Source organism: Suricata suricatta, chromosome 13 (assembly GCF_006229205.1).
Source record: "Suricata suricatta isolate VVHF042 chromosome 13, meerkat_22Aug2017_6uvM2_HiC, whole genome shotgun sequence".
NCBI lineage: Eukaryota > Metazoa > Chordata > Mammalia > Carnivora > Herpestidae > Suricata > Suricata suricatta.
The window spans coordinates 34465729-34480808 of NC_043712.1; the positions used below are offsets into that span (position 1 = coordinate 34465729).

At 51.3% G+C, this 15080-nt stretch overlaps 1 protein-coding gene across 4 annotated transcripts in view; it reads left to right on the forward strand.

The window, feature by feature from the left end:
* The first annotated feature begins 530 nt into the window (after positions 1–530).
* The window catches only part of PAX5 (paired box 5), a 184307-nt gene continuing 169757 nt past the window's right edge, over positions 531–15080 (forward strand). For 3 of the 4 annotated variants that reach the window (XM_029921218.1, XM_029921220.1, XM_029921221.1), the window contains exons 1-2: positions 531–695; positions 13998–14163. In XM_029921218.1, coding sequence (XP_029777078.1) covers positions 650–695; positions 13998–14163 — 212 coding nt within the window. In that variant the 5' untranslated portion in view covers positions 531–649. Of the gene's footprint in view, positions 696–6979; positions 8108–13997; positions 14164–15080 lie in introns of those variants that run through there. The other variant, XM_029921219.1, reaches the window with a different exon arrangement.

Below are 15080 nucleotides of genomic sequence, written 5' to 3' on the forward strand. Positions count from 1 at the left end.
CTGGGCGCGCGGGTAGCGCCCGGCTCCGTTAGAACCCTTCCTTCCCTCCCCCCAACCCCCTATAAAAGTCCAGGGCGGCGCGGCAGCGGCACTGCTGCTCACCCGGCCTCCCGCACTGCTCCGGCCCGGCTCGGCCCGGCCCGCCCCGTCTGGCCAGCTGAGCAGGCCCGGTGGCACAGCGCGGACACCCTTTCCCTGTTCAGGGCTGGCAGTGCGGGGCGGCACGCTGGGGGCGCGGCGTGTCTGGGGACATCTTGTGATGTTGGCGAGAACAGGACATGATCTCACATGGCGAGAAGCTCTTTAGTTCCTTAATCATTTCACGGTGCCTTCGGACGCTTTTTTTCCACCTAAAACGTTTAGTTTCAGCTCAGTGATCAGCTACCCCGGCTCGGCGGGGGAGCGGAAGGCTTGAATTATTCCGACCTGTGAGCGGCCCCTGGCACCTAAAAAAAAAAAAAAAAGAAAGAAAGAAAGAACGAAAGAAAGAAAGAAAGGAGAAAAGAGAAAGAAAAAAAGGAAAACAAAAGGGAAAAAAGGAAAAGGAAAGAAAATAAAGGAAAAAAGAAAAAAGAAAGAAAAAGAAGCACACACACAAAAAGTGGAAACTTTCCCCCTTGTCCACTTCATCAAGTTTTGGAAAATCAAAATGGATTTAGAGAAAAATTACCCGACTCCTCGGACCGGCAGGACAGGTAGGACTGCGACCCGGGCTCCAAGCGGGCTAACTCCAGGACCCAGCCTGCTCTGGTCCTTGCGCCCTGGGGGAGGGAGGGAGCCGCATTTTCTCAGGGATTGACTGCGTGTCTGTCTGTGGGGCGTTTGTATGTCTTTTCGCCAATTTGTTCATACACTTCAGCATCCATCCAAGTATCTGTGAGTTTGTGTTTTTCTCTGTTTCTGAATGTTTATGTGGGTATGTCTGTCTGGGGGTCTGAAAGTTCATTTGGGTCTGTGTGTTTACACAGGGGCTCGGAGTGTGCATGAGTGGCAGTGAGTTTGTATGTTCCTGTATATGTATTTTCAAAATGTCTGTGTGCGAAATAATTTATGTTCCTGTGTGTATGTGGATCCTTATATTAACGGGTGTTAGTCATGTTTATGAGTTGATATTTCTGGGTACTGTACTCTGCGTATCTAAAATGTGTGTCTATGAGTGGAGTATATGTGATTTGGAGGAGTGTCTCAGGGTACATCTACTTCTTTAAGGGTCTGTATTTACCTGTCATATCCAAGTGCTTTTGGCAGTGAGAATGAGGTGGTTACACTGACTCCCCCATTTTTGGGTGTCAACAGCTGTTCACCATGTACATGCCAATGTACACAAGAGTGTCTGCCTGGAGAAACAGAAATGGATCTAGGGCAGTGGGGAGTCTGTTGTCCTAAGCCCGTGGATTGTCAGGCTCTGGTCACATAATGTTGGGAGAACCAGGAATGGAGGAGGTGTGATTTCAGGGAGTGCCATCCCTGGGTGTGTGGTGTGCACTGCTTCACTCTGTGGGCACTGTTGAGTCTACCATTTGTATGAAAGTGTCTCCTGTGGCAGATACAACCTCGGCAGGTGACAGCAGGCAACCTGTAGGCTAGTTTTGACATTTCTAGGGACCTCTAGCCTGCCTTCACTTTCACCTAAATAAGCCTTTGACAATGATGTGTGCGTGTGCGCATGCTATGTGCTCAGGTTTTATCTTGTGGGTGCTGCTCCAGTGGAGGAGAGCCCAAGTGGGTGGACATGTGTGCCTAGCCTGGGCATCCAACTCTGGTGCCTGTATAAATTGGGGTCTTCCTGGCACAGGGCTTGGTGTGCCACCCACAGGCCCAGGCAGTGGTAGCACAGTGTGTTTATACCTCAGAGGAAGTGGCAGGCAGCCAGAGGCCTCAGTTTGCCCCGAGGTTATAGGAGCCTCTTTTACTCATTAGGCTAAGTGTGCTAACCCCCCACCCAAACACACTCCTGGATTCCACTTGCATTATCCTCGCGGATCTTTGAGGCCCTACCTCTACCTCAGCCCTAAATACTGGGCAAAAAGCAGAGAGAGAGGGGTGGACTTAAACTCTAAACCCAGACCAACTCCCAGGGCATACATAGGTTTCCCACATTGTAACAGGAGAAGTGAGGATAGAAATCGAAGAAGTGGGGAATTAAAGGATGAAGGGAATCTGTAAACCCCCTCTGCTCCATCCCCTTCTTCTTTCCCCCCTGGGGTCCCTCGGAGGGTAGGACTCTGAGAGTCGCCGCGTCAGACTGAGGACTAGGTGTTGTGTGTATGTTGGGAATGGGTCAGAGGCACGTGAGGCTCCGGGGAAGGGTTTGGGTGGCTGGCAAGGCAGCCTCGCCCAACGAGCTGTCTACCAAGAATGTAATTCAGGGCGGTCGATGGGCTCTTTGATTAGTTCAATCGCCTGAATAATCGTTTAATCAATAAAGCATTTCATTCCTCAGTGAAGCAGACCTGGGTGGGGCTGGGGGGCCCTAGTCCACCCGAGTTTTCAAATCTGGAGAGCCATGCCCCATCTTCTCCTTTGGGCTGGTATAGGGCCGCCTCCCCTGGTGAGGATGGACATCTCAGGTGACACTGCACTTCCGCCTGTCTGCACCAGCCTGGGCCCCAGCTGCGAGGGGGGAGGGGAGAAGAGACAGCTGAGAAGCTGGAGCTGGCCAAGCTGGGGGCATCTTGTCTGGTTCTAAGAGATTTGTGTGGGCTTCTCCCATCTCAACTTCGAGGCCTTTTATGGGCCACTTGACTTCCTTTTCCTTCCTTCCAACTGTATTCCATTCCCTCTCTCAACTTCAGTTTCCCCATCTTTACAATGGGGAAGGAGTATATGCCCTTTTAGCTCTAATTCCAAGATCAGATGAGGTCAGACTAGAGCAGGAAGCCACTTACAGACCCTCCTGTCTAGCCTCTTCATTGTGGTATCAAAAAGGAAAAACTGATGTCCAGAGAGGGACAGGGACTTGTCTGACATCATACAGCAAGAAATACAGGAGTAGGTACTACCAGAAGTGCTGCAAGGAGTAGGGCTGGAAGGTGACTTCTCTGCCGTTAGATTTTTCATTCTTGCTGGGAGAGGAGATAGAGCCCCATCCTCCAAGGGCCCCCTTTGGAGCAAAACTATTTGGCCAAGCTAGCTTCAAGAGTCCAAGGCGAGGCAGGCCCGTGGAGGCCGAGCACTGTCTGGGCATTGGCATCTTGTACCTAGCTCCGGGATGAGCGTGGTGGAATGATAATAATACTCCCTAGCCATGGATCTTCATCTTTTACAACTTTGGGAGACCTCATCTCAGGGGTTCTTCTCTCCATTAGACACATAGGGAAAAGGAGCCTTAGGAGAAGGGGTCTGTAGCCTCGAATCCCTGGCCTTCAGGGTGCAGTGGTAGTGATAACAAACCCTGACAAAGGCAGTTTACGTGATTCTTAAGAAATTTTGTTAAATTCTATTTTTCACATACTTCAGTGATTCCTACAGAAAGACCCTGATCCAGGTGCGGGAGTCACACAGGAATCTGCTCTGCCACCACTAGCTGTGTAACCTGGGGTCAGTTGCTTTCTCTCTTTAATACTTTAAAAATGAGGATTAGAGAAGGGGAGAGGGGATGGCTGGTTGCCTCAGTTGGAAAAGCATGTGACTCTTGATCTCTGGGGTCTTGATCTCAGGGTCAGGAGTTGGAGCCCCATGCTGGGTAGAGAGATTACTAAAAAAATAAAGATAAAAAATTTAAAAATAAAATAAAATGAAGTTTAGAGAGAGAGGACCTGATTAGTTAGGACAGCGATGACAGTGGCATCTTTGACTCTCCCAAACTGAGCAACTAATCTGAGCTCTGTAGGCCTGCCTTTGCCTGAAGCAAGAGCAGGGAGATGGGCTGGAAGAGTCCATTTCAAGCCCCCTGAGCCCATTAGCAGTCCCCCCCCCCCCAAGCTGCTGCTGGGCAGGAGGGAGGGGCTGACTGGGCTGAGAGAAAGGGGAGGGAGGGAGGGAGTGTGTTCTGAGCCAAGGCAGGTTGCTGGCTAAATATCAAGGTGGACATTCCTCTGGAGGTATTTTGGCCTCTGGTAAATTCTCAATGGTCTTTCTTTCAATAGCAGAACCTTCAAAGGCAATTCGACTTCCATAAATTGAGTTTCTTCCCTGATGGTTTCCTTTCCCAGTCTCCTGCCCCTGGTGCTTAACACAGGGCCCTACTCAAAGTTGTGCTGTTGGAGGATCGAAACCCTGTGACTGTTGCACACAGCAAGTCTCAACTTCATTCAGTGCCACCGTTGAGACCAACTTCTCACTAGTCTAGTCCATCTCTCATTGCTTGTCTCTCCTCTGGTTTCACTCAGACTCATGAGCCCTTGGAAGCAGGACTGTGGCACTGAAGCCTGGCTCCGTTATGAAATTGCTGTATAATCTTGGATTAGTTGTGTAACTTCTCAGGGCCATCGTTTGGTGGCCTGTAAGTCTGGGCTAGGTGGCTAGAATGTCAGGTCTGGTGGTGCCTCTTTGCATTAGAAGTTCCCAGACAACGGCTGCCTTGGAGATGGTGAAAAGCTTCCACCCAGAGGGTAACTCCCTCTGTCATGGGCACCTGTCACCCAACAAATTAGGCAGCCCAACTAAAGTCCGTCCTGAAGCAGCACACCTCTGTGTGAAGTGAGAGTCCAAGCTGTTCCTGTTCATTTAATATCTGTGGTTCCATCCCTCTCCGGCAGTACTCCAAGGATTCTGGCCAAGCTGCACATGTACTGGGAAGAAAACTGGTTTGTGCCCACATATCCTAACTGGGCTCTTTGATTTGGCAGCATACACCCCCTCACCTCACCCCAAACTCCTGCCATCCCAAGAGTAGCTCTGGAGAGGCTGTTTTGAGAAAGAGGTTCCCAGCTCATAGCCTTTCCCCTACCTTAGATTCTCTATGTGACCTTGGACAAGTCCCTCCTTGGCCTCAGGTTCAGCATCTGAAAAATGGGGAAAGCAAAGCCCAGGGCCCTTTTAGCTCTAAGACTTTAGAAGTTGAGGTTCTAGGCCTGCACCCAACGAGTGGAACTGGAGGTGTCCCTCAGGGTGTTCCCACACTCCCGCCTCTCCGGTGAGAACGCTGAGCCATCACTTCGAATTTTAGTCAGTTTTTATCCACCTCGAGCCACCAGGTGGAAAGAACATAGGAACCAGGATGAGTAATTCCTCTGCTTTTGTGATCATCCTGCTCCAAGACAGGGTTGGGTTTGAGCGTGTGGGAGAGGAACAGTGGGGAAGTGGCAAGAATCTGGACCTGCACGGTTCCAGACAAAGGAGAGACAACGCAGCCACTCCACCCCCAAAGCACACTGCAGCCTTCTGGGCCCCAAGAGGCCGCTTGGGGCCGTTTTGCGCAGCTGTGCCCTGGAGGGGGTGGGGACGGTGTCAGCACCGGAAACTTATCTACCGGTTAGGGGCAGCTGTGTCTGGGACAGTAACAGAAGGTGAGACTGAGGGCCAACGCAGTGTAGGGAAGTGGAGCAGAAGTAGAGAGAAGGGAGACTGAGGCAGACAATGAACCAAGATTCCTCTCAGGGTCAACCTGTGTTCTGTCTTCCTTACAAGTCCACCTTTGGAGAAGGTATCTCAGAGCCCCCCTCTTTTGTTTTGGTGGATTTATGTTTAATAGTAGAGGATCATTACTTGTGAATTATAAATAATGGGGCTCCAGCTGCTGGGGCTGGAGCCTTCAGTGTCTTTGCCAGTGCCTCCTGAGTGTAGAATGGCTGTCACATGCTTCCTTTTCAAAGTCCATTCCTTTGATTGTGGTCTTCTGGACCAGGAGAGTCTGCTAGAAATGTACCCATTTTCTCTTAAAAGCAACAAGAAATTCCCAGAAGAGGGAAGGAAGAGTTTTCTCTACAGCAACCTGGTAGCATGCCTGGCTTGGCATTGGCCCTTGCAGATAGAACTTGCTTGCCCACCTGCCGGTTTCACGGACCCTCACTAGCACTGGACTAACATAACTGGCTTCGTTTAGTTCCCAAGAAGCCTTGCGTCAGACGCAGTATTACCCCTGGAAACAGAAGCCTTCAGCTGCGCATCACTAGCCCCCAAAGCGTCTGGCAGCTACTGGTCTGAAGCTGGAAAGGCTCAGGGCTCGGTGCTTGGACAACTTTGTCCAAAGCCTCAATTAATCTTCTCTTCCAGGAGCACCTTGATTACTAACTTTAAAGGGGTGTGGGATTTCTCTCCCCTCAACGTCTCTGCCTGTCTGTTAGCTGAGAATTGGAGTGTCCTGAGGGGTAAAATGAGGGAGGGAGATAGACGAGGCGGCGGTGACACGGGTTAGTAGGTGCTTGAAATGTTTAAATTGTGAAATGTTTCCTCTGGAAGGAGTCTCCATTAAAAACTAAGTAAGCCAACTCTACCCATTTTACAGATAAAGAAACTGAGCTCAGAACCGGGAGATGTGCGCACACTGAGTCTATCGTGAATCTGGTGGTGCTTAGATTGAAAACGGGATCTCTACTGCGCTCCGATTTTTCCTCCAAATAGGTTTTCAGGAGACTATTCCTCCACTCTGACCGTTCACCTCCCCATCCCCACTTGGGGTGCCCCAATCTCTCAGGGCATTCCCAGGTCCTAGCGCTGCGGCGGGAGGTCAGGCTCCCGCGGGATCTTCGGCGGGACTCTCCAGGCCCTGTGTAGATCCCCTTACCCCTCCCCCCATCCGCGCACCACTAGGCCTTCGCCCCGCGCGTTTGTCAATGAACGTGGCGCCGCCGCCTGGGCCCCGCCCCCCATTCTCTCCTATTGCCCAGGTATCCGCTAATCAGGCGGAGCCCGCCGGTTGCTTAGCCAATGGGACGGTGTCTCAGGCCAGGGCCGGCTGCCGCAGCTCTGATTGGCTTGATGAAGCGTGATTGGCAGGTCTGCCCCCGCCTCGCCCCCGCCCGGAGGGAGGCTGAGCCCCGGGCGGCGCTGTCCACACGCAGCGGGTCCTGAAAGCGGCTCCGGGGCGGCGCGGTGGCGCACTGTGCGCGCCGAGCAGGCGGAAGGCTAGCGCCGGCGGCGGCGACGGCGGCAGCAGCGCGGGCAGTCAAAGCCGACAGTGGCTCCGTCTCAGCACCGGCAGTCCCAGCGGCCTTGGTGGAGGGGACCTTCCGCTCTCTCGGTTCCTCGCTTCACGCCGGGGGCAGGCGCGGCGGCCGTCCCGGAAGAGGCAACTGAAAAACAGTGGAACCAGACCCCTGAAAGAGGGCAGCTGGGCTCGAAGAGTTGGTGGGCGTGAGGCAGATACTCAGGCGAGGAGGAGATTGTCGCTGTTGTTCCCATTCCTGGTCCCAGCGATGGGGGAGCAACGGGGGCAGGGGGAACTTTGAAGGCAGAAGGTCCGGGGCTGAGAGGGTTGCAAGCTCCTGGGGACTGAAGAGTCACGGCCCCAACGTCAGTGACGGAAGCGTCTCCGAACCCGCTGGGGCCCCAGCGCCGCCAGAGAGGAAGTTCTTTGCAACTTCGTCTGAGACGTCGGAGAGCCGTGTAAAGAGAGAGGCTGGGGCTGCAACTCCGAGCCCTAGAGATTCAGAGAAGCAGAGAAAGGATCCGGTGGAGACCGAGGAGTCGAGGAGAGACTCCAGAGGCAGTGAGGCCGCGGAACCAGCCTGGCAGTCCGCGGGCCTCGCTGCCCCCTAAGTGAAGCCAAGGGCCGTGTGTCCCGAAGGCCTCCTCAAAGCCGCTCCTACCGGAGGCCGGGGGCTCTTTGCCGTCCCGGAGACGGGCCCCTACGCTATGCCCCCGAAGCTGCCGGCTCCGTGGCCGCAGCTACTCCGGCCCGGGTCCGCAGCCGCTGCCTAAGCCAGCCCGGGAGGGAAGCCACCAGGACTTGGGCGACCCGCTCCCAGCCGGACGGCACTAGCGCCGTTTCCCGCCTGTAGGCGCAGTTCTCGGCGATCTCCAGCGGAGAGGCTCTGAGAGAGGCCCGGGCGCTCCAGCAGCGTTTTCCGAACCCAGATCGCACAGTACCCGGCCTGGCGGCGCGGCTCCCTAGCCGCGCTGGGCAGCCCCTTGGCGCCGGGAGGCGGCGGCCTGGGCCGGCCTGCAGTCTGGAGCGCCCCGATGGAAATACACTGTAAGCACGACCCGTTTGCATCCATGCATAGTAAGTAGGCGGCAAGCTCGCTTCTCTCACTCTCCGGCCGGGACGGGGTTGGGTGTGCCGGACGGCGGGGCAGGTACCAGGGCCGGGGGGACTTAGGACTTTTGTAGCAGCTCAGTCAAGTTGGCAAAGTGCAGTGCTCCCAGGAAGGGCATGTAGAACAACGCGCTTGCTTGTCCTGCCCGGAGCCCGGCCAGAGCACCTGGCACCGGGAATCCCGCCTCCAGCAACGGGTAGGGTAGGCAGAGAGAACGAGCTGCAGCCTCTCCAGGGGCTCTCGCAGCAACATCCCAGCCTGTTCAGAGAATCCTGGCTTGCACCTGAAGAGGGCTTCAGGCCTGGCTAGTTGGAGGGCATGAAGTTGTAGGAGAGGTCAGTCTAAGTCTCAGCACCCCACACTCCAACCCTGGGTGGCGCCTTTTTCAGCCGTGGGGCATCGATCTGGACTGAGACTTAGCGGGAAACTGGGGCCTCGACCAGTGCCTATGTGCTTGTATGTGTGGGGAAAAAAGGCTGAGAAGTAAACAAGGACACCATGTCCAGAGCTCTGAAGGCGCCCTGGAGTTGAGGAGTGGGATTTGAAAAATCAACAAAGTGGGATTCCCTCAGCTGAGCTTAGAAACTGCTGGTTCATACAGAGACCCTTAAAGACCCTATCAAATCCTTCTCTTCAGGACACTTGCTTGATGATGGCTTCACCCCTTAAAAAATCAAGAAGTCAGTTATCATAACAGGCGCCCCCCCCCACCCCTTTCTGAAAGACATGGCTTGTGTAGGAGATGGAAAGAGTCATTCTGGGCACAGGTGAGGCGGACCTGCTGCCTGACCCATCAGGATCTGCCAGTTCACTCTTTAGCACAGCCTCCTGTGAGATGAGCACTTCTCTCACGATGAGTTAACGCCAGATTAGATTTGGAAATTTCAAGGAAATTCCAAGTGGAACGAATCGTGTTTCCCTTCTGCTCGCTGCAGAGCTTGGGCCAGAGCAAGGCGCCAGGCTTTGGTGGTATGTAGCAGGGTACCCTGCTTGAGTCCCCACAGGCAGCAGGTCAGGGAGTTGCTCCCAGACTGGGAGCTTACCGAAGCCAGGTTTCCTTCAGACAGCCCAGGATCCTGCTTACTCAGCCGTGAGTCCCCTATTTAACAAAGGCAGCATAGACCCGGCTGGAGAGAAGGCAGGCTTCCCAGGCGAATTTGTCCGTTTCTGCCCTGGAGGGCGGAGTGGTAAGCAGGGAAATGCTGATTTAAGCGGCAGGGGCTGGTTTCAGGCAGGTCAGTTTCTCTTTGTGTCAATTTCCCGAGTGCAAGGTAATCCACCAAAGCAGTGAGAAGATTTGCGAGCAGAAGCCGCTTGCACAGGTCCTACCCAAAACGACTCCTCACCATTTGGGGCCTGTGCCAAAATGGTTTCCAGTCCATGGTGACCCCAGTGCCCCTGGCAGCCGTCTCGGCGCAGACTTGAGCTGTTCTCTGGGGAGGATCTGTTCTCGCAGAGCGAGGGAGAGAACAAATGAGTTGGGGTCAATACCCTGAGAGGTGGACAAGCCTTTAGCTCAGCTAAGGGGCAATTGGGGGACAAAATGGGGAAGGTTGACCCCTGCACTTTTCTCCTTGCCAGCCAGAATTCACAGAATTCACTGCCTTCTGCGCAGAGCTGGGAGCCCCAGAAACCGGCCCTTGGGGAGATAGCATCAGAACCAGTAGTCTCCCGGCTTGTTCATGAGGGTGGAGAAGGCTGCTCCTTTCAGGTGCTGGTTAGCCAACGGAAAATGCCAATGTCTCTGTCTCTGTCCCTCCTTGTCCCTTCCTTCATCTGCCCTCTCCTTGAGAAGTGCTCTCTCCTCCCATTTTCAATCTTCCCGGCAGCATGGTGGGGGGCTGGGCCCTAGCCAGCCTAGCTTTCAGAGGTGGCTTCTCTGGAAGTGCCTTGGTTCTGACGCCTAAAGCTATTTGCTTTGTACACTGTAGGTTCACCTTAGACCCCAATTTGTTGGCTATTGAGGGTGGTGCACACGTAGATCCTGAAAGGTCGCTGGTGTAGCAGGGACTCAGACCAAGTCCCCTTTCCTCACCTTCCTTCCTGGCCTTGGTCAGCTTTTCCCCCAGACCCCCATTCCCGCAGAAGATGTGGAGCAGGGCATCTTCTATGGGGAGGTGGTATTGAGGGGAGGGCAAGGCACTGTTGGGAAATTGGCTTCTGTGTTCTCTTGCCCCTACTCCCTATTCTAGGGCTCATCCTTTTCATCAGCACAATGGCCTGCCACCATTCTCTCCTAGATGTTTCCTTCCCCCAGGCATGGTTTCCAGTTATAAAGCACTTTCATGCCTAGTCTCCTAACCCTCTGCTATACCCATTTTACAGAGTATGATACTTGAAGCCAGGCAGATAAAAGGACTAACAGGAAGTTTATGTGGGCAGAGCTGGAGCTGGTTCTTGAGATTCCTGGATTCATGGAAGGGGAGAGGGAGGGACTCAAGATTCCAGAGAGAGGGCAGTGTCCTATCTGAGTGAGTACACACACGTGCAAGGCACTCTCTCTGTCTAGTTTAACCATATCTGTACCCATGATCTGACTGTCCATCTGTGTCAGCACCTGTCTGTCAGTGTTGGTTAGAACTTAAGGAAATTGCTTCCCTCATCTTTCTCTGTGTCCCTGTTTGCATTCTATATGTCCCTTCATGTATCCTCTCTGGTGCCACTAGGAGGAATTTCAATAACCCTGTGGGGTTCTGGAGTTCACTCTTCCGGCTGAGTCAGCAGAGACCCTCTTCCCAGATTCCCTTACCCAGCCACGGTCTGGGTCATGATTTGAAGAGGGTCCCTGGTGGGTAGTATGTCCATATCAGGGACTAAGGAACATCTGTGGAGGCCAGTCCTTCCAGCCCAGAGCCACAAAGGCCACAGGGGTATCTTCAACCCTTCTTCCCTCACCCACCTCCAAACCCTGCTTAGTCTGCCCTGTGGGGGCAGTATCTGTGTGTCTGTTTCCTGGTCTTTGCCTTGATTTGTTTGCATCTGTCTCTGTGCCAGGCTCTCTGAAAATTCTACTTGGCCTTAGAAGTGTAGCTGAGAACATGCACCCCACCAGGAGATGATCCCTCACCCAGCTGGAGTCCATAGGAAGTAGAGGCTGCGACTTGGGTTCTCTGAGGAGATGCAGGACAGGAGCCGGAGGTCCCCCAAAACAAAGATTCCTCCCCACAGAAGTCCCCTGTGTTCCAGATGCCCCTTTACTGGGTTTCCTCCATTTTCTCTTCTGGCCTTCTTGCCTTCCACTGTATACCACACTCACCTTTATTTTCTTCGCCTGTACTAGCTGACCCATTCTTTTTTCTCTTCCTCTGCCTTTCTAACCTGAGGCTTCCCTTCCTGGCTCTCTGTCCTTGCTGTAGGTTTCATTTAGTTCCTATGCATTGCATCCTTCCCCCTTGCTTTTCCTCTCTTCTTTCCCCATCCTGCCTCCCTCACTCAGCCTTCTGGTTTTACTTCTTTCTAATCTCAGGGTAAATGGGAGACATTACCTCCTCAGACCAGGTAAATTACTTCCCCACCACCCTTGAAATGCTTTCTATTGGATAGGACTGTGACTGAGGCAGAAGGGGCTCACCCAAGTGAGCCTGGGAGTCTTTCCAGGAAGTTGAGGGAGACAGAGTGCTCCAAGGTCATCCTGAGTCTGGGGTCAACTGTGGTTATTGGATCAGACTCTGGAAGAACATTGGTAGCCTTGTCTTTGTGGTCAAAAGTAGAGAGTTTGGGGACCTGCTGTCACCTAGAGTGTCCGACCCCTGGGGTTTTCCCCTGGTGCAAACGGTCCCCAAAGCTCACAAACGTCCTGCAGGACTGCTCTTGGAGTCACTGTGTTTTGGGCAGAAAGTTTACATTGCCGGTGGTAGAGGGGAACAAGCGATTGCAAATGGGTCCCAACGCCTGGACTATAGGTTGTTTCAGAGTGTGCTGGATGCTTTTCGCTTCCTTTTTGTCCTCCCAGACGGGCTTGTACCAATTTTGAATTTACTTTCTTCTTCAGGCCAGCCTGTTCTTTAAAGATCTGTACAATCCTTTTTTATAAGATGCTCCCAATCCCAGAACAAAGCCTTCTTAAGGCCCTTGACCAGGGGTGGCCGGAATCTTTCTGTTTTACGTGAACTACGCAGTTTTGTTTCTAACTGCAAAATCTGGTTGGGGATGGTTTTCCTTTTTCTTATGCCTCTTATGTCTGGGGTGTTTTAGAACAATCAAAACCAATGAAAGCTCATTTCAAAAATGAGAGAGAAATTCAACTAAGAATTAGAATTGGCTACTGTCATTACCTATAAAATTATATTTTTCCTTGAAATCAGCCTGAGCTTAGAAATTTGGGAAATACTCAATTAGTACCCTCATGGGAAAGCTTTGGCAGTTTTTAGGAAATAGGTTATGTTATGAGTGTTTTCCCCCTTTTTATTTCAGATGTTGTTCATGAACTTAGATAGTAATTGAGTGTTGGAGGGGATTGCTGAAATGAGGTGGCTATTTTATGTTTTAGAGTTGGAGAGAGAGAAAGTAAGTGTGTGTGTGTGTGTGTGTGTGTGTGTGTGTGTGTGTGTGTGACATCTGAGATGCCTTAGCTTCTCTGGTATAGTCTAGTCCCAGCCAAGTAACAGTTTAGATGGAAATTTCCCCATCAAGATAGAGATTTCCCCCATCATTGGTCTCTGAGCTGCCAGCAGCAATGATAAATGCTTGGACTTGGGTTTTGGCTTTTGACTGTCCTCAGTGATGTCAGTTAGTGCCTGATTAACAGCTACAAAATCAATGATATTATATACTGGATGTTATGTACAATGATGCTATACTGGACCATTCTGCGTTTACTGGTATCGCTATTCATTTACTTGGATTCCTGTTTTCCTCCAGATGGAGTTGGGTGTAAGAGAAAGGAGTTTATTGGGTGGAGGAGACACCTTCCTGGACTTTTTTTTTTACTTAAAATCGGTCTCAGAGCCCTTTTAAAACCTGGGACTTGGAAGCCTTCTCTGGCTTCTGTATTTCCCCTGAACCAACTTAAAGGTGCTTGTCAATGGCGAAACACTTCAAAAATTCCAAGGAAACTCCTTTATAACAAATCCTGATGTGGTAGAGTGAAATGTGATCCTCTGACCCATTTCTTTTGTGTGCTCTGAGAGGGTACAGTCTGCATGTCAGCCTCACCTTTTTTGTTTATTTTTTCTTTGACTGAGGGATGAGCCCCATCTTGTTAAAGAAGAGATTTTGATCAAGGCAGTGGTTGGGTTTTGTTTCAGTACTCTGCAGACACTACTAAAATTAAAAAAAAAATCCTTAGCCCTTGAATCAGATTGCTGATTAAAAAAACCCCAAAACCCATTTCTCCCCCTGAGATTTAGGTTTATTGGAGTAGTCCTTTCCAGTTTTACAGGTATTTGCTGAAAGGAAAAGAGTTACAGTTTAAAAAATCTTTAAATTTGATGTATTCTCAAACATTTTCTCCGCAGGATCTTTCTTAGACCTCAGCATCATGCAGGTGATAAGTCATGTCTCTAGTACAGATTGGGGTCTTTCACATATTCCATTGTTAACAAAAAAATTACAAGGCAAATGCTAGTAATTGAAGGATGGGGATGCTTGTTATCAATAGCCCTACCGCCTGGCTGAAGATGGACAAAGGCAAAGGTTACTTTTAAAAAGCAATCTGAAAAAAAAAAAAAGAAGAAGTAAACAAAAAAGCAATCTGAGGTGCTCCTGAAGCCTGCACGATCCGACTCCAGGCTCAAGACCTCCAGCCTGTGGCCGTCTCTGATCAGAGGGGCTCTGGGCGCCTGCAACATGCTTCTACTCCTATGTGACTGGTTCTAACCACCCTTTCCCTCTCTTTTCGTTTTTGATCTGTTTCAGGACATGGAGGAGTGAACCAGCTTGGGGGGGTTTTTGTGAATGGACGGCCACTCCCGGACGTAGTTCGCCAAAGGATAGTGGAACTTGCCCATCAAGGTGTCAGACCCTGTGACATCTCAAGGCAGCTTCGAGTCAGCCATGGTTGTGTCAGCAAAATTCTTGGCAGGTAAAGGCAGAAGCTGCAGGCTTCCCTTAATTTTTCAAATAACAACTTAAAACATGACCCCGTAGCTGTGCAACGTGCGGGTGTCATATTGAAAATCATGGTGGCACTTCGCCCACATGTCTAATACTTAAGAGTTTGCAAAGCTCAAGCCATTCAATTCAAAGTAGTCCTGGGAAACCCCTGTTTCGAGTGACAGGAGTGACATGTGGAATGGGGTGACTCAATCAGTAGGAATGACATGCTTTCTGAAAGCCTGGTGAATTATTCCAAAGAACCTAAGAATAAGAGGTTCTTGGGAATTTCCCCTACACATGTTAGGTGAGCCTGGGGCCTGAGCAGTGCTGGGTGGAAAACCCACAAGTTATAAAATCACGTTATCAGAGTTCAATGTTTCATTTTAATATCTTCAAAAAGCCCATTCCATTTTTAAAAGTCAGTTGTCATTTTCAGTTTTTGGTTATCACCGACCTATTTTATTATGTTGGGCTATAGTATTTTCCTTCCATACTCTGTGTTTCCTTTGTAGTGACAGGCATTCTAAGCATATATTAGAGAGGGGAAAAACTCAAACACTAACTCTCAAATCTGACATTTGAAAGTTGCCACTTGACCCGTCGATTTGCTGCAAGCAAAATACTAACAATGCGAATTCTCCCAGAGGACTGTAGAGCCCAGCCTTGGAGCTCTCCTGTTTGTTTTCTCGGGAGAGCTGCAGTCTGGTTGGCGGAGGGAAGCATGTTTTGAGATAAGGAAACAAATCTACAGAGGCCAAGTGACTGACCCAGGTCCATCCAGCTAGTCAGTTCTTGGACTGGGAAGAGGCCTCAAGGATTCTTAGATCCTCGGCCCCTCACCATACCGCAAAGCCAAAGCCACAGGCTCGTTCCGGGGCTTATAAAGTTGTTAGAGGTCCTGGC